Genomic DNA, 18,581 nt, shown 5'->3' on the forward strand with positions numbered 1-18,581 from the left:
AGGCCCGGAAGCGCGTACCGCGCGCCCTGCCCGAGACGCGGGAGATGCTGTGGGGCCAGGGATTCCAGTGACCATCCCAGACCTGGACACCCCATGGCTGAATCCCCGCCAAATCTTTGCACGGCTCCAAAGCCCCAGCACACTCATGTCCCGGGCGCCTATCCCTGCATCTTCCGTCCTCCGCGACGTAGCGACTTCCCAGCCCAGGGTCTTCTTGTATCCTGAACCCATACTGGCTCCACTGGGTCCATGGTGCCCCCTGGCGGAGAGGCCTAATGGCAGGCCTTATTCCAGTGGGATCTTAAGTTCCCCCAGTGCTCTAGGGCAGCCCCAGTGGCCTTGGAAACTGGATCGGACTCTTGAAGCCCTCATTACAGTAGAGCGAGAAGTGCCCCTAGCACCTCTCTCAGGAACGGGAGTCACAGATCTCCACCCTGAGCACCCCAAGAATCATTCCCAGCAAACAAATCTCAAGTTCAGAGTTCTTGCCTCCCAGTTGGCTCAAATTGTCTTAGGGATTCCAAGTGATCACAACAGTCCCTCTGCCTGGTGGGTTCCAGCACCCTTACACTTCCATACACCTTGGTCTGTGCTCACAGCCCATGTGATGCTCAGTCACTCACTGATGGTCCCTGCCCTTTTCTTGCTTTGGAACCCAGGGACTTCCTTGGGCTATGGGTCACAGTCCTCCAGATAGGGAAGTTGGACAGGGACAGACTGCTGAGGATGACCAAGGAGTGAAGATGGGAAAGGGTTGTGAGCCCCTCACAGCTATCAGCAGGGAGGCAGAATTTGTCTTCAAGCCTGGGCCTGGATACCAGGCTTCATATTCTCACATGCAGCTTGTCCAAGTCATAAAAATGTACTCATACCCCTAGTGGAACTCCTAGCTTGAAATAAAGACAGATTTACTGGGTAAGGCGGTTAAGCATCCACCTTCGGCTCAATTCATGATCCCGGTGTCCTGGGATCAAGGCCCACTTGAGGCTTTCTCCCTCTCCCACCCATACTCCTACCCCTACCCATTATCTCTCTAAATAAATAAATAAATAGAAACAGGTTTATAACTTGGCTTTCTAAAGTTCTTAGCTGTTGAGAAGGCAGGACATCTCTCACAGCCATGACTGTCTCTGCTTTCATGCCGCCTACTTCACAATTCCTGAGTTGCAATGAGTGCGTGCCCTCTGAAAGGAAGGATGGTGTTGGTACAAGGGCAGAGCCGAGCTGCAAAGCTGGGCAGACAGATGATGAATGGCATCCTCAGGACAAGCGTGACCAGAGGTAGCATCTGCAACAATTTGAACTGAACTTCCTCACATCTAACACAGTGTGAGAGGAAGAAGTGCTGTTATTTCACGTATTACTGAAGAGAAGAAAATGCCACTGATCCTATAACTTTCCACCAGTGCCTAAGAGACCAGAAGATGAAGCTGAAACACCACAGATGTAGGGAGGCGCTTGTCAAATTAGGAAATATCACAACCCTCTGGGGTTGGAGCTCAGCCCATCTAAGCACTGAATATCCGGACGGCAGGGGTTGCTGTTAATGACCTCCTGGCTCCCAGGGAGGGGGCTGGACCACAAACCCTTCAGTAGTGCAGACACAGGAGGAGGCAGGGCTTCTTAAAATGGTGGATGCGGCTTTATTTACCAAAGGGGCCGGCCCAGGGCTGATTCTGCCAACCAGGCCTTCAGGTGGCTGTGGGGCGGTCCCAGCTCTGCTCAGTCCTGGTGGCAAGGCCGGGCCCGCCTCACCATGCGGGCAGTGTTTCCTCTTGGGGCTACCGCCCGGCGGCATTAACAGGCAGCAAGTGCCAGCACTGCCATCTCAGGAAGGCACTTTCAGCTTCGGGGTCCCCAGGAAGAACTGCAGGACACGGTCGGCCAGGAGCGCCAGGCAGAAGTCCAGAAGCAAGACCTGGGCGATGACCAGCTTGAACTGCAGGGTAAGGAGCACTGGTGAGCTGAGTGCCCGCGGACAGGCCCAGGTTGAGCCCTGGGGCCACACCCACGGGGCCACTCACCTCCACGGGGATGTCCACAAGGCCAAACTGACTGTTGAAGTCAGGCGAGGAGCCAAGCAGCAGGCCCACAATGGCCAGGAGCGACACGGCCAGGCTCCACACTAGCGGCCTGTTCTCTGGCAGGCTCTCCATGAACGGTGGACCCTGTGGGGACAGACAGATGGACAGTCACGTGCTATAGGCACCCAAAAGTGGGCAGGGCAAACTCGCCAGGGCCGGGGCCTCACTTTGTAGTTGATGGCAAAAGTGGCCATCTGCATGGCCATAGCCATGATGTACACGGTGCTGTTGACCAGGCTCGGCTCAAACTCCTTGTACAGGTCCACAAACTGCTCCTGCCTGCAGCGACACAGAGGGGACAGGGTCACTCTCTGACCCACACCATCCCTGCACAAAGCCAGGTCTCAGCCTGGCCGACCCCTCTGGTCAGGCCACGGCTGTGTGCTCGCCTTCCAGCATCCACCACCATCGGGACACTGCCGCCCCTAGGAGCACCTTGCCCCACCCAAGCCCCGGGCCAGGCCAGCACTCACTTCTCAGGACTCCGGGCCTGGGCCTCGCTGTACAGGTAGACAAGACTCAGGAAGTGCACACAGAACTGGAGCACCACCGTGAGGACAGTGTACAGGTTGAAGATGTTGGGCAGGGGCCGCTCTCGGGAGAGAGTCTTGAGGGGCTGTAGTGGCAGGGTTGGGGGCTCAGGGTCCAGGCTCACCCTGGGCCTACCCACCCCCCACTCCCAGCCTCCTAGCTGGACTCATATAGAGAGCAGTCACCAAATCCTGGAGGTTACAAGTCAGCACCAGACCCTAGGGCCTTGCTGGTTACCCAGCCCCTTAGCTGGGATCCCACCACACCCTCACTGAAGGCCTGCACTCCACATAGCAGCCACAGGGTGCTTAAAATCCACCCCCTTCCCCTTGTTCTAGAACAAACCAAAGCCCTCCCTGGGACCCAGTGGGTGTTCGTGGTTGACACAGCCCACCTCCTGCCTCCTCCAGCCCCTGCATGCTTCTTGCATCAGCCCACACCTACCTATACCCTTTCTGCCTCCTTCCTAGAAGTTTCCCTTGCTCTTCGTGCATCACAAAGGCTCCCCTGAATGATCCCGAGGCTGTCCCCTGTAGCCTGTGACCCACTTTGTATTTTCCACTGACACTGAATGCTTTCTGAGTGGTCTTGATAATCACCTCCCCATCTGTCCTGTCTGCCTGTAGGCTCTGTGTAGCCCACCTGAGGCCCCAGCTGCTGGACAGTGCTGGGGGCCAAGTCGTATCATTCTGGGGAGCTTCGGCGTGCACCTGGCCTGTCCCCTGATCCCCATCTGTAACATGCGGGATTACAGTTCCCACCCTGAGGGCGGCTGGGAAGACAAACAGGTGACACGTGGTGGTGCCTTTAACAGTCTCCCCTTGCCGGCCCAAAGAGGCAGAGGGCATTCTTGGGCTGGGGAGGGAACCCCTGCTTTGCCTGTGCCTCAGCCCACCTTGGAGCGGGAGATGAAGAGGAAGCAGCCGGCCAGCAGCAGCCCCTGCAGCGTGGCTTGGAAGTCACTGAACTTGACACCCTCCAGGTAGAGAACACTCTGGCTATAGGCCAAGATGAGGGCATTGAGTGCCAGGATCTTGAACATCTGCAGCGTGGTCACCAGTGTGCAGCGGCCCTGCTTGATCACGTGGCAGACTGCAGCGGGGGCACGGGAGGGGAGGAAGGTGTGGGCGTGGGGACCCATCAGGACGGGCCGGGGGGAGGGCCTGGGGTGGGGAGACTCACTGCACTGGATGGAGGAGAGTTTGGAGGTGAAAGGGGCAGCGATGCTGGCATCCCCCAGCTTCACGATGGGCGTGCTCTCATCCTCGAGTTCCCGCAGCACCTGGCTCAGGCGGTCCTGCGGCACAGGCAGCGGGGGTAAGACCTGGCCACCAAAGGGGGCCAGTAACCCCCACCTCCTGTGACTCACCCGCTGAGAGGCCAACTGCTCCTCGGGGGGCGGGAGCCCTGACCTCTGCTTGGCTGCCCTGGAGGGGGCCCGGCCTCCGCTGCTGCTGAGGACAGGGCTGTCTCGGGGCCGTCGGCGCCGCTCAACAACTCGCTCAGGGGCATTGGCAAGGAGCGCCACACCTAGGGGAGGTATATGAGTGTGTCTGGACCTAGAGGAAGCCTGTCACCCCAGGCCTGCTGGCCCTGTGCTGAGTGAGATGTCTGCTCACAGGAGCCAAACCTCCCCATCGCAGCTGATCTCCCCACAGAGTGCCTCAGAGAGCATCTACCTTACTTTCTGCATTTGGAAAGCAAAACCCAAATACACCCAACTGATTTCTAGGGCCGTCTGGGTGGCTCAGTGGGTTAAGCCTCTGCTTTCAGCTCAGGTCATGATCTCAGGGTCCTGGGATTGAGCCCCGTACTGGGCTCCTTGCTCACCAGGGTGTCTGCTTCTCCTTCTCCTTCTGCCTGCTGCTCCCCCTGCTTGTGTGCGCGCGGGCGTGCTCTCTCTCTCTCTCTCTCTCTCTCACACACACACACACACACACACACACACACACACACACACGCTGATTTCCATGGTCTACTGCCAAGGATCATATTCTAGGACATATCTGTCAATTAATAAACCAGCTAAGGATTTGGAAAATGCTATTAAGTACGTCAGGTAGATTTCTTTTTTCTTTTCTTTTTTTTTTTAAGAGGAAGAGTGTGTGTGTGACTCCCACAAAAGTGTGCATGTGAATAGGTGTGGGGTGAGGGGTGTCGGGAGGGGAGGGGCAGAGGGAGAGACAATCTCAAGCAGGCTCCATCCCAAGCCTGGAGCCTGACACGGGCCTTGATCTCACAATCCCGAGATCATGACTTGAGCCACCGTCAAGAGCTGGATGCTTAACAGACTAAGCCACCACATACGGTCAGGTTGGTCTATAAACACCAACCTGCAGACTCCATTATGTTGACAGAGAACCAAAGCTATGGATGGCTGGCAAATGCCTCAGCTCCCATTTGTCCATCCCCACTTGTCCCAGCTCTCCCTGGCCTCTGGCCTCAGTCCCCACATGGTCCCCACACAGTGCTGGGAGACCTGAACCCAGCTGTGTCTGCCCCCTGGAGCCTCGCTGGCTCCCGATGCTCCCGAAGCCCAGGTGCCCGCCACGCCCGTACCCCTGCACTGCTCCTCAGATACCAGTGTCCCTTCCAGGCCTACAGCTCCTCAGATCCCCAATCCCACTGGCGCCTGCCCCGTGCCCTCATAGCCTCCTCAAAGAACTCCCTCAGTGCGCATCTCTGACACCAAGCCTGCGTAGGCAGAACAGTGATGGAAGGGACAGTCCATCAGCTCATGAGACTCACCCACATCAGCGTGCTTCAGGGCACCCACGTCATTGGTGCCATCGCCACACATGAGGGTCACGTAGCCCAGCTCCTTCAGGCTGGTGATGACGAACTCCTACGTGTGCAGACACAGGCTGAGTGAGCGTTGTGCGCCATCCCCAGGGCCCTGCCTGCCTCCCTCACCACCTCCTCTGTACACACCTTCTGCTTGGGGGCCACACGGGCGAACACCTGCACGTGGGGGATGAGGCGAAGCAGTTGCTGGGGGTCCTCGGCCTGCAAGTGGGCCAGGCCATCGCCCGTGAGGCACAGCGCATGCTCCAGGGCCAGGGCCTTTGGGGAGCCCTTGGCCAGGGGCAGCACGACACTGCCATCGATGGAGCGCCACTCGCAGGGTCGGCCTACAGGGCCGGAGCCCAGGGTCAGAGAGAGGGGTTCAGCAAGTCCCCCTCACATGGACCCCACCTAAGCCACACCAGTCTCATCTCTCTAAAATACCCTCTTGGCCCTCACCCCTCTTTATCCCTCGCAATCCCTGTCCACACCTGCCCCCTAGACCCCAGGAACCCCAAATGTTCACAGAACCCTCTGCTATAAAGGATTCGAGAACCCAGAGCCTAGGCCACTGGCCTGAGACCACACGATGGTCAGATTCAAACCCAGATAGCCTAACCTCAGAGGCAAGGTATCCCTGAGCCTGGGGCCTGCCTGAAACCCCGCTCCTCCGGGGTCAGGGCCCCCTGAGTCACTTCCTTGGGGCCAGACCCTGCTTGCCAGCCACTTCCTCTTTCTAGATGGATGCACGCTGAACTTAAAGCAGCAGGGCTGAGGGACGCCTTCTGGCACTGCGTGGCTCATCTGGGCAGTCTTGGCCAGGAGGGAAACCAATCTCCACCTGGCTTCTGCTGTGGCCGTTTTGTTAAGCAGCTTCACCTGCCAATCGGTGGTCCTGCTAACCACCTTGGGGCCACCTGTCTACAATCTCCAGGCTCCGTAAGAGCCTAGTGCCTGGAGCCGAGACAGAGATGAGAGAGATCTGGGACCAACAGTGCAGACTAGAAGGGCTGGGAAATTCTAGAACCTGGCATCGTTCCAGAAGCCAGCACCCTCCTCTGACCTGCAGCCTGTGTGGCTCTCCGGCCAGACACCATCCCTCGGCGTCTGACAGACCCCAAACTCCACCAGTTGGGAGATGCTAGGGCTGGCTTTGCCCCTCAGTTGGCTCTACTCTGGGCCATCATTTGCAGCCAGTTTGGTTACTCAGGAGTGACCAGAGCTGTGAGCTCTGGAGTTGGGACATCTGGGTTTAAATCCTTAGTCACAGTGTCTCTTGAATGACCGAAGTAGGGTGAGTTTACTTCTATCTCCCTGCCTATAAAGGGGGGGCTCCAACAGCACACCTGTTCCGTTTCCTCCTCCGTGGTACGGGGATGATAAGGCCTCCCACATGGGGCAGAGAGATCAACGCAGTCACACATACCAAGCCCTCTGCCTGGGGTCTGGCCATGCCGAGCAAGAGCGCCAGCATCCCTGTGCTAAGGAGGGGAGCCCTGACCTCACACGGGCAGCATGCCAGGCCCACAGCAGACCTGAGGATAGGAAACACGGCCTGGTCTGATGACAACCAAACACCCCGGTTGTCAGTCGTCCCTGATCCCAAAGCCAGCAATGGCCCACATGCTGCTGGACATGCAGGTGTGGAGCTCCTCGGCCCGAGGGCCTGAGCGTGCTGACAAGGAACACAAGGCTGTGTTCCACAGGCTGGGGTCACAGGTTCCGGATGACACTGGGTGTTCTCGCTCAGGCCTGAAATGCCGGCGGGCCACCAGACAGGGGCTGTTCTTGGGTTCAGGTTCCCCCCAGCCTACGGCCCCATGGTACCTCACCTTTCTCTGTGGGAGGCTGCAGGATCAGCGTCTGTGCCTTTTCAATGAAGTGCAGCTCCTGGGCCACATGGCAGGCAGTGAGCGGGTTATCACCGGTGATCATGACCACCTGCAGAGAGGACAGAGGCTCCGTGGGGCAGGGCCCAGCAGGTCAGAGCTCCAGCCTGGAGACCTGGTGGCCGAGGCCCCTCTGAAGAGAGCCACAGAAAGAGGTGTTGGCTCTGATGCAGAATGGGCTTCCAGGGGCCACAATCCACCCCAACCTGGTAGTGTTTTATGCAAACAGATACATGTATATGTGACTGAGAACACCCACAGCCTTTCTTTGCAATACAGGCTAAGAACCAGCCGTTGCCGTGGACCCTCTTGGCTTGGAAGCTGCCCCAGGAAGTGGGGGACAGATGCTCCAGCTTTCTCACGGAGAGCCCGGGGACGATGGGCTGTGATGGCTGAGGGCCAGGTGGGGGCTATTCATGTCACCACCTCTGAGACTGCTCACTCACCTCCCATAGCCTAAACTGCATCCTGAGTCCCAAACTAGAAAACAGAAACCACAGGACAGATGGATGTGGCCTGTCCACGAGTTGCCTCCACATCCCCTGTCCCGGCCCAGCGCTTCCTCTCTGGGATGGGGTGCAGTGGGGGAATCGCCCTCACCTCCCAGGGACGCTGGGGGCCAAGGAAGCAACTTGAGAAGGGTGGGCACAGGCGAGGTCCCAAAGCATCCTCAGATGCGGGACGGTGTCAGCACCGGAGCCATGATGGAGCTCGGACAAAATTCAAGAAAGACACCCTTGCTACTGAGACCTGCCCCACTGAGAGAGAAAAATGTCCTCTGCTACCGTATCATCCTCTCTGGAAGGAGCCAAGACCCACCCACCTGCCCACACACCCTTGGGGCCCAGTGGGGAGGGGTCCAGCAGCTGTACCCGGTGGGATGCATTTTGGATCTCACGGATCACAGCCTTAGAGTCAGCCTTGAGCGGGCAGGAGACCACGATGAAGCCGACGAACTTGAGGTTGCACTCCAGGGCCTCCCGTTTGATCTCCCGGGCCTGTGTAGGGACACAGGGGTACCCTCATGACCCATCTTTGCTCCACTCCTAAGCTGGTAGGGGGAGGTCAGGACAAGACCATCCTTACAGGAGGAACATCTGAGGGTTAGGTGAGAAGTGGGGAGGACGCCAGGCACCCTGGACCCACGGGGGCCTCGGCAGTGCTGCGTGGTCCCCCCACCCCAGGACCTTTACTCCCTGCTGTGCACAACAGCAGGGCACGAGCCTGTGTAACCCAGCTTTCAAGACAGTAAAGTCAGACCCTCTTTTATTATTCACTGAGCACATGCTCAACCGGAATCTCATACCAGAAACCCCAAACTCTTGCCCTCACAGAGCTTGCCTTCTACCAGAAAACATGTATATAATAAATAAAGTCACAGAAATCAGAACACTAACTGCCACAAGAAATGAAAACAGGGGAATGGGGCAGACCAGCTCAGGGAGTGGCATCGAGCAGGCTGGTTCTGAGGGCAGGGCACTGAGCCACAACCTGGTGTGCATTCTGGAAGGATTCCTCAGCCGTCAGGTAGAAGTGGCACTGGATGAGAGGTAAGGGGGAAGCAGAGAAAGCAGTACTGATGGTGGAGGTGGGAGGAGGGCCGATAACCGACAGGACATGGGGTGTGACAGAGAGCTGGAGCCACCCCACGACCATGTGTGACGGGGTGGCTGGGCAGGGCAGGGGCAGAACCAGGCTGGAGAAGGAATCCAAGGTGCCTCCTGATGATCCCTGGGGAGGTGTGAGGACCCAAGGGTGTGGGGTAAGAGGCTGGATGGAAGTGGGGTCCGGCTGTGCTCTGCAGGGAGTGGCCTTAAGAGCCAGGATGGGATGCGGCCCCATAAGGGGCAGGGCACGCAGCAGAGAAGGGACTCGGGGCTGAGTGCCACTCAGGGCCTGCCAAGGTAGAGGCCCAGAAGGAGGAAGACGGAATCCTGTCTGCTCATGGTGAGGCTACAGGAAACAGAAGGCTGCATGGACAAGGGGCCAACAGGTGGGAAGCCTGGGCCCTTACCTGCTGGTGGGTGAGGTGCCCCAGCTCCTTGTACCCCAGCGCCAGGACTCGGGCTCCTTCCCGGGAAATCTCCGTGTGGATGTGGTGGTAGTCAGGTGGGCACTGGGCGAACTGCAGGGAACGCACGGGATGTCACCAACCGCCCCACGCCCCCCTTCCCCCGGGGCCAGGGCTGGCTCACCATGGAGTGCAGGGTTTCGGGGGCCCCCTTCACAGCCGCGATGTAGCAGAGATCAGTGGAGCCTAGCTTCTCATAGGAGGCGAGCACGGACATTCGCTTTAGGGCACTGGCAAAATGAAAGCGCTGGTGAATTTTCAGCCCCTGAGTTTTAATACTTCGGGGGAATACTTTCTCATCTGGAAACAAATAAGTACGAATCCTGAGGGCCTTCGCTCCAAAGAGGCAGCCAAGCCCCCGCCTTCCCTTTCCGCCCCTCTCTTCCCCCACCAACCCCCAGACCCAGACCCTACGGGGTGCGGGGAGATGTGGGGGGTACTCCTGGCTCCAGGAAGGGTCACAACTGGGAGACCTGTTCCCAAAGGACCCCCGCCCATGGCTTCTGGCAGGGTGGGGCAGGTTCTACTCCCAAGAGGTGGACTGTCTCAGGTCAGATGTTAGCCTGTGCCCACCCACTTGAGGTACCATCAGAATTGTGGGCCTGCCTGCCCTTGTGTTGGACACACGGGTGTCTCTGAGGGGTGCAGTACGTCTTCCCGGGGGTGTTATGGCTGGCCATTCATCCCAGCTGGGCCCGAAGCTCCAGTCCCTCACCTTTGGTCAGGGTCCAGTCCACGGCTGTCAGCATAGCCTTCTCGAGTGGGTCACCCACAAGGGTGCCATCGTCCAGCTGCATGAGGGAGTGGCATGAGGCCAGAGCACGGTGCGTTTCTACAGGGATGTTGGACACAGGAGTGACCTCCTTCCCATCTCTGTAAAGACAGGGAACAGCTGGCTATGGAGCAGAGCGACCCCTGGGAATTGCTAGCCAGGATGAGGGATGGGCCCCCACTCTATGCCAGTCATTGCAGGGGCTGAGAGAGATGCACAGTCTTGGTTGTCGTGACACCTGTGCCCATCTCATGGACGCCTTAGAGATCATATGGCTGCCCAAATGGAGCCGAGCCACCAAACTGCTGTCACACTGAGGAATATAGGGGAGTCCCCCCACCCCCCACCCCTGATCAGACTTCTATGTACACAGTGAGAGCTCCAAGCAGGTGCTCTCTGTCCCTTGAGATCCCAGAAAGCCACCTGCTAGGCAAGAGGCCCAGGCCACCCATACTCACCTGAGCCCAGCCACCCCACGGACAACCAGGCTGTCGCTAGTCAGGGTCCCTGTCTTGTCGAAGCAGCACACCTCCACCTTGCCAGCGAATGGGATCCGGAAAGGCTCCGTGCAGTACATGTCTGGAAGTGGGGAAACAGGGTCAGGGGTTCTGCCAAGCCCCAGCCCACTCAGCACCCCAGCCCTGTCCCAGGGACTCACACAGCTTGGCCAGGGCAATGAGGGAGGTGTTGACAGCCAGAGACAACTCGATGGGCAGCTCAGGGGGCACGACCGAGGTGAGGATCAGTGTGCATTCCAGAAACAACTTGTAGCGGTTCCGGCTGGGGTCCTTAGTGCCTGCAGAGACAGGGCCTGCCAGTCTGGGAGCCATGGGGGTGGGGACCACCAACAGGGGAGGGGCCCCAGCACATACCTTCAATCCACACATAGGCAGCTGCTGCAATGGCAAAGACCAGGAGGAAGAGGATGAAAATGAAGGTCTCCAGGTTGTTTGCAGTCACTCTCTTGACTCCGAAGAGGATGGTTCGCAGCAGCTTGCCCTAGAGGGTGAGAGGATTAGAGGCCTTTCCTGACAGGGGTTGGCCTCTTGCACCTGAGAGCACCAGGGCCAGATTCTCCCTCTGCTGATGGGGAGTGCCTGCCCTGGGCCCACCCGTTGAGTCCCGCAGCCATGACACAAGGGACCACAGCTAGGTTGGTGACTGCTGTTCAGCTAAGGGCTACAGAGACCAGTGGCCCAAAATTGGGGGTCAGGGAAAAAAGTGGCTGAGATAGGGGACTGAGTCTTCCAGAAAGAGGTCTAGCCAATCACCTCTACGAGGCAGCCCACATCACACTTTAGTGAAGAGTTTATGGGCGTGACTCTGACCATGACCCCAGTGTGTACGGCAATAGCCTATCTCCTGTGTGTGCTCCGCACTAACACCCCAGCAGAGGACAGTGAGCCTGGTGCAGGGCTCACGTCCGCACCCTGGCCCCAGGCTGGTACCTGGTGTCAGGGTAAGTCTGTGGCAGGGATGTTGTGGGGTCTGAAAGAGCCACTATCTCAACTGTCTGCCACCCAGCCTGGGGCCAACCCTCCCCAGAGCCAGACAAGGGTCCACACCTGGGATGTGTTGAATCCGGTCCTGAGAACATAGGCCACACACCCGTTGTCGACAGCTGCAGGGACAAACAAGACCGGCATCATGTGTGTCCGTTCATCCCTACTCCCTCACAGCCAAGCAGATGTGGTGGCTGGGGAGGGGGGAGGCGGGGCCAGGACACCCCAGACCCCCAAGGCACCTACGCTTCAGGCCCGTGGTGGCCTTCTGCGGGGGGATGTGCTGCACCACCTTGGTGCCGCCAAAGATGACGTGAAGCCGGGAGTCAGCCTGGAGGTCCAGCACCCGGTCAGGGTTAAGGTCTTCGATGGGCTCCTGAGGAGGAAGGAAAGCATGGTGAGGGTGCTCCCGCCACAGCCCCCTTCTCTGGCCCCAGTCTCGCAAGAGTCACTCCGACCCTCGCAGGGCTCCTGGCCTAATGCAGCACATCTGACCGGGCAGCCCGCCCTGTCTTCCCTCCACCTGCACGTGCAGTAGCAACTCCTGGTGGCCTGGCAACTGGCCTGAGAATCCGTGCGCTGCTGGCTTCCCTCAGCCCACCTCAGTCCGACGTCTCTGGTCCCTCCCCTGGACAAGCCCTGACGATCTCAGCCTCTCTCACCTCCTTCCCCTCCTCCCCTCCTCCAGGGGGCAAGACCACCAGGAAATCTGGAGGCTTCCACCAGTGCCTGCTTCTCCTCCTCCTTTTCTAGCCCCGTAGACCAGGGCTCCGTCCCTCCTCTATCCACACACCAGCCCTCTGCCTCCCCCACCAACGGGCCAATGACACACCTGGGTAGACTGGACCCCCGGTGCCCCACCCCGCACCTTCATCTGTGGCACCGACTCCCCGGTAAGCATAGCCTCGTCCACGATGCAGCGGCCCCGCAGCAGCAGCACGTCACACGGCACCAGGTTCTCCTGTGGAGAGCGACCTGCGGGAAGGGATAGGAGCGTCGGCATGAGGTGCTGAGAGAAAGGGCTCCCACCAGGACAGACCAGAAGCGCGCCTCACCGATGGAGACGATGTCTCCGGGGACAATCTCATCGCTGGCGATGGGCCTCCACTTCCGGCTGCGGTAGACCTGGGCAGAGGTGAGGGCCCATCAGCTCTGGGTCCCACAGTGGGCACGACGCAGGAGCTTCCCTCACGCTGGGGTCACCCCAAGACTGACAGGTATCCCCCCCCCCCGTCTCCCCGCTGGCCACACCTGGATCAGGTGGGGCTTGTTGCCCATCTTGCGGATCTCTGACATGTTGCGCATCTGCTGCTGAACCAGGGAGGCCTCGAAGGCCACCAGCATGGAAAGCGTGAAGACACTGTAGTACCAGTACTCGTCCAGACACCAGAGCCCCACGCAAAACACCTGCAGGACACAGCCTCTGTGTCTACACCCCCGCCCGGCTATCCACGGGAGCACACGGAGACACCTGTGGAGGCTGGGAAAGCACACCAAGGGCCATTCCACCCGGGGGCTCAGACCCATGAGGACACAGAATTTCAGGGCTGGAGATGGAGATTGCTTGGGCTGTGAAAGCCGCAAGGAACAGGAAGAAAAGGGTGGAAGAGGGTCCAAGCTGCTGCTTTACCTGGAACACAAAGAAGGGTGCTGTGGCTCTCTCTTTGAACAACTCCGAGAAGTCAGGCACCACCATCTCAGCCCTATAAGAGACCAGACCCCCACATCCTGTTCAGGTATGAGGCCTCAGAGGCCCTACCTGGACACCGCGCACCCAGGGCACTGCAAGCCTCCCCGGGAAATGAGAAGCCAGAAGGCACATTCTACTCAACTATGGCCTTCCTTGTCCCCGAGGCACTGGGGCCAGCTTGCTAACTGCTGCCAGCCTGCCTCCGCAGAACCCAGGTAAAGCTTCCGAAGCAGCAAGACAGGCTGTTCAGGCAGCCGCCCACCCAAGCGGGACTAGTGTAAGAACCTGTCAACAGGGTGGGTAAGAAGGCAAGCAGAGAAGGAGCACCTGACTGTGGCACGGGAGCCCTGAAGCTGCCACAGAAAAGGCCTGGCAGCCGGACACTGCTGAGTCTTCTGAGGCTCGAGCCCCACCCCGAGTCGGAGTGGGGAGTTCTGGAGCTAGAATTTTCCTAAAACGCCCTTCATAAAAGTCCTAGGATTTGAGGAGCAGGGCCTTAAGGTGTGTTCTGCGGCACTGTGTGCGGTGGCCCAGCCTGGCCAGGGGACCAGCCAGGTCAACCAGGGCCACCTCGCCCTGTCCTTGGAGATATGTCCCAGATATGGGGTGTGAGAAAAAGCAACTGCTGTAATAAGAACAAAAAACCACCACCAGGCCCCACTGTGTGTTATTTGGGTGACTTTGCATGAGCCGGGAAGGTGGGAAAGGGGACATCCCAGGCCACCACCAAGGCTGACCTCAGGCAGGGAGAATAGGTAGAAACTTCTTATAAGTCTTCCCATTATGGGGCGCCTGGGTGGCTCAGTGGTTAAAGCCTCTGCCTTCGGCTTGGGTCATGGTCTCAGGGTCCTGGGATTGAGCCCTGCATTGGGCTTTCTGCTTGGCAGGGAGCCCGCTTCCCCACCCCCTCTCTCTGCCTGCCTCTCTGCCTACTTGTGATCTCTCTCTGTCAAATAAATAAAATCCTTAAAAAAAAAAAATCTTTCCATTACATTGCTACTTGTGATAATACAGCTGTTAATTTTTAAAAAGACACTGAGTCGGAGAAGAATTCCCTAAAAGTTCTGAGGGTTTTCAGGTGGAGGCCTTATCATGGTTGCACGGCCAGGGGCTCTGATGATGAACAAGGGGGTCTGAAGCCCAGCTCTGCCCCCTCCCAGTCACATGTGGGCACTGGCGGTTTCGCGGGTTAAAGGGAGGGAGCGTGTACAGGCCGTCTGCCCTCACACCTGGTACCGAGGAGAGCTACCGGGATCACCAACAGCTCCTTTTATCACTCTTCCCGAAGTGCTGGGAGGAGTACGAGGAGCACGGTGACAACTCACACGTAAAAGAAAAATTTAGAACCAAAGAGAAATCCTACAATAACTACAAAACGAGGATCGACAGTCTTCTCTCTGGGGCTTTGGGCTAGGCTCCCATGAAGAGCCACATGTGTTCCTGCTGGAGAGCCCACCAGGGTCCCTGTCAGCAGGAAAGTCCAGGGAAGACACGACTAGAGCACGTTTCTCAAAAGGTGGCCGCCATCCTCACCTGGCATGTACTCTGGGCCCCCCCACCCCATTTCCCCTTTTCCCAGGCACCAGGACTCAGGAGTGCGGCAGGGCAAAAGCGGGAAAGGCGCTAGGCGTCCACGCCGTGACCGTGGGCAGAGGACCAGCCCTGTCACCACGCATGGGCACACCGGGACTCACTTGTTGCTCCCAAACTTCTTCTCAGCTGCACGGATCTCTGAGTCCTCCTGGAACCCTCTATTGCTCTGGTAGTACGAGAAGGCATTCCCCACAGGAAAGGCCACAGGGAGGAAGCGCTTCTTCTCCAGGGCGTCGTAGGAATACTTGATCTTCTGGAATTCGAAGGACAGCACCTCTTGTCCATCTTCGCCCTGTGGGAGGAGGCGCTGTCTATGGCAGAAGGCCCGCACCTGGGGGTGTCCGTCCGTCAGTGCCTGTGAGTCCCACCCAAGCCCCGTGTGGAGCAACCCAGCAGCTGGTCCCTACCTCATCGCGGTGCAGGGCCACAAGCTCAGTGGAGCCATTGTTGGGGGTCGGCACCACCTTCACGAAGGTTGCTTTGCTGGGGTCATACTCCTATGAGAGGCAAAGAGCTACAGCTGAGCCCTTCTCCACCCCCCAGCTCCACAGCCCACCCAGCCCACGCCCTGGGGAGTTTGCAAGCACACCAGCTCCGGGCTCCGGGCACAGGCCTGTCCACTCTGCAGTCTGTCACTGAGACAAAGACACCACCTCACCACATGTCTGGTCTCCTATCATAAAATCTGAGTGACGGACAGCACCTAGTGCCTGGGGCCCTGCCGAACTCAAACAGGAAGAATGTCCCCTGCATGACCTGCACCCTCAAACCACGTGGGCCACGCCCTGTCAGAGCCCATTGGCCTGCTGCTGCTCTGCGTCTCCTCTCTCAACAACTCATTTCATGTCCTGAAGTGACGAAGGACAAGGAGGCTCAAGCCTCCGCATGAGCCGTTTTCTCTGCCTGAAACATGGGGTCACACAGTCAGCTCCAGGCCTTGGCTCAAACATCGCCTTCTTAGGAGCCCACCCCCCCCCCCCGACCCCGGGAGGAGGCTCCACATGGAGGGCCCTCACAATGTTCCTCTGCTCTTCCCGGGTTTTCCTCTTTTAGCAGCAGCAGCAGCTGAGCGCGGGCCCTACCTCTCCCACCAGCACCGTGAAGGCAAGGGATTTTGTCTGTTTGTTCACTGCTGTTTCCTCAGCACCTACGACCTGGAGTTGCTGGATGAGGGTCAGTTAGTGCGCCCTTAAGCCTGGGCTGCCCCCATCTCACTGCTGCTGCACCGGGCACCAGCCCCTGTGGTGTGTGTGCTTGTGGTGCAAGGTGCCAAAGGGTAACTCTCAGGAGAAAGGAGAAAGGCCCTGCCCCTTGGGGAGTCCACGGGCCTCTGAGTGGGCAGAAAAGAATGACAAAGACTTAAACGCTGGTAAAACGGTGGGAAAAAAAAAAAGGGCAAAGTGCTACACGGGGCCACCACCATACCGAGCACTTGGCAATTTTTTGCTGCTTCTCAGAGTGGCAAGGCGAGTGGGAGTTACAGTTCTCATTTTAAACAAGGGGAAAGTGAAACCGAAAGAGAAGCACCCCTGACTGAGCTCTCTGATGCAAACCCAGATGTGCCCATCCTCACCCTGTGGTCATTTAGCTCTTCCTTGTCCTCCATCCTTGGAAGAATTTAACATGCTTTTTAGCTGTAAGTCAAAGGACTGTTGGAAGTGTGGGGTGGTGTCACGCTCCCTCCAACTTCGCTGAATTTTCTGATCCCTCACTGGAGTCTTTCATTGTGCTGACCTGAAGCTACCTGTAAGTCTGAGCCCCTCCCCTGGGATAAGGCTTGTTGGGAAAACCATTCTCTCAGAAGAGAAAGGATTCAGTCCATGTTTGGAGTCAAAGACAAGGGCCTTCAGTCTCTTTCTGCACCCCTTCAGGCTCTTCCCTTTCCCTCTTTTTTCAGCACTGCACACGTGGGATCAAAGGGGAGGCTGGTGGGACCTTGGTGTCCCTAGATGGCCCCAAATATGCCAGTGTCAACTGAGGCCCAGAGGGCAGTGGTGCAATCACCAACAGTAACTGCTGACCCAGGGCCGCTCTCCCTATCCAGATCTTGGGGTTAAGGGTCAGAAGTGCTACCAGGCTGTTGTATTCCAACAGAAGTGCTCATTGTCACCACCATCATCTTGGAGGCAGATAGGAAGAGGCTCCAAGCAGTTGTCATTTGCTGACAAATTGCTCCTGCTACTCTTAAATGCTGCAATCCAAGTGCATTTCAAGAGTCTCTAAGCAACGGACAACAGAGTTCTCAAACCAAGCTCCACAAATAGGGAAACTCACCCACAGGTCTAGCCTCACACTTTGAAAACCAAGATAAGGACAGACCATTTCTAGAAAAAAAACCTAGTACTCGCTAGTATGGAAGCAATAACAAGCCAGCTAGCATTAACAAGTCAAACCAAAGAGCGACTATGCCGGAGCCTACACTGAGCTTTTTATAGGCATTACCCTATCGAATCTAAATGACCACACCAGGGAGGTATTCCAAGGAAGGGAAGTAATCTGCGCCAGGGTCGCACAGCAAGTCAGTAGCGGGGCCAGGATTTAGCCACCCAGAGGGCACCGTTGGGGACTCAGGCCCAGCAAACGGGAAGCCCGGGATGGGGTGCGGACGGACACGAACGTCGTGAATCGGTCCCGCCACAAGGCCCGACCCAGGCGGGGGTCGGGCTCGTGCCCGCGCACTTACCGGGGTACAGGTGAGCGCGCAGTGCGCGTGCACGGACCAATGCCCCGAGAGGACGGTGAGCGCGTGCGCGAGGCAGATGGTGGCGAGCACGAGCAGCGCGGCTTCAGGGATTTGCACCCAGCTGCTGCCCCAGCCCCAGCAGCCGGCAGCCGCGGCGCCTAGCCAGGCGGGGTAGAGCAGTCCCGCGAACGGCAGCACCGTGAGGCGCCGCGGCAGCGCCAGCCGCCGGTACGGCCACACGGCTGCGACCAGCTCGTCGCCGCTCGCTATGAGCGCCGGACCAGCGGCGAGGAGGGTGCGCGGCTGCGGCCCGGGCTTGGGCTGCCCGCCGGGCCGGGCCCCACAAGGCCGGGCCCCGCAAGGCACCGCGTTGCCCACCTCCGCCGCCGCAGCCGCCGCCATCTTTCCCAGCGCCGCGCTCGCTTCCGGGCAGAAGCACCGCCTCACTTCCGAAGTTTTACTTCCGGTGAGCCTCGGGCGCCGCCATGGCAGCCGGAGGGTAGGAAGAGCCGGCCATCGTTAGGAGTTGGGTTTAGAAGTTGTGACTCAAGGCGCCGCCATGACAGGCTGAGGCCGGAAGGAGAGGCAGGGCGCGGCCATGACAGAGTCTTGAAAGGGCTAAAGCTGTCTGCCGGCCATGCCACGCCGGACTGAGACCGGAAAAGGCGAGGATAGGCGGGCTGGGCGCCACCTTGACACCTGAACCGGAAGAGGGGAGCCCTTGTCCGGGACTACCCCGGCAATGACCAGTTTGGATTGTCAGGGGCGGAGCCTGAACACTGCGGAGGCGGGGCCAATTACAGAAGCGCGGGGGTTCTGGGGGCGAGGCGTGGACAGGCCGAAGGGGCGGGACTTGTTCGGGGCCGGGGTCTCAGGACAGTTTCCCCGCGGGAGAGGCCCCTCCCTCGGGGTCCTGGGCAGGACTGGCGCTGACGGGGTTACAGAGCTAACATGGCTGGGAAGAGCAGTCAAGTAATAATGA

General features: G+C 58.6%; 1 protein-coding gene across 1 annotated transcript; it reads right to left on the reverse strand.

Moving 5' to 3' along the window:
• Window positions 1-1,620: 1,620 nt before the first annotated feature.
• On the reverse strand, window positions 1,621-18,028 carry ATP13A1 (ATPase 13A1). The gene is made up of 26 exons (XM_045991591.1): window positions 17,600-18,028; window positions 15,324-15,413; window positions 15,018-15,208; window positions 13,264-13,336; window positions 12,885-13,040; window positions 12,689-12,758; window positions 12,502-12,608; window positions 11,880-12,009; window positions 11,697-11,752; window positions 11,004-11,130; window positions 10,790-10,927; window positions 10,590-10,710; window positions 10,075-10,232; window positions 9,484-9,659; window positions 9,303-9,413; window positions 8,161-8,286; window positions 7,232-7,340; window positions 5,547-5,746; window positions 5,364-5,460; window positions 3,985-4,145; window positions 3,798-3,912; window positions 3,511-3,707; window positions 2,558-2,700; window positions 2,252-2,363; window positions 2,025-2,168; window positions 1,621-1,939 (listed from the first exon to the last, which is right to left on the reverse strand). Exons 1-26 carry the CDS (start codon window positions 17,999-18,001, stop codon window positions 1,829-1,831), a joined length of 3,621 nt encoding a protein of 1,206 aa, XP_045847547.1. The 5' UTR covers window positions 18,002-18,028; the 3' UTR covers window positions 1,621-1,828.
• Between the last annotated feature and the right edge of the window lie 553 nt (window positions 18,029-18,581).

The sequence above is a fragment of the Meles meles genome, chromosome 20 (assembly GCF_922984935.1).
Source record: "Meles meles chromosome 20, mMelMel3.1 paternal haplotype, whole genome shotgun sequence".
NCBI lineage: Eukaryota > Metazoa > Chordata > Mammalia > Carnivora > Mustelidae > Meles > Meles meles.

What these genes read in the sequence shown, in the direction of transcription:
- ATP13A1 (XM_045991591.1), bottom strand. Translation starts at nt 18,001, where the DNA reads ATGGCGGCGGCTGCGGCGGCGGAGGTGGGCAACGCGGTGCCTTGCGGG. An exon ending in CGGAGACATCGTCTCCATCG is followed by an intron (nt 12,609 to 12,688) that starts GTGAGGCGCGCT and finishes CCCTTCCCGCAG; the next exon opens with GTCGCTCTCCACAGGAGAAC. An exon ending in CCTGAAGCACGCTGATGTGG is followed by an intron (nt 4,146 to 5,363) that starts GTGAGTCTCATG and finishes TACCTCCCCTAG; the next exon opens with GTGTGGCGCTCCTTGCCAAT.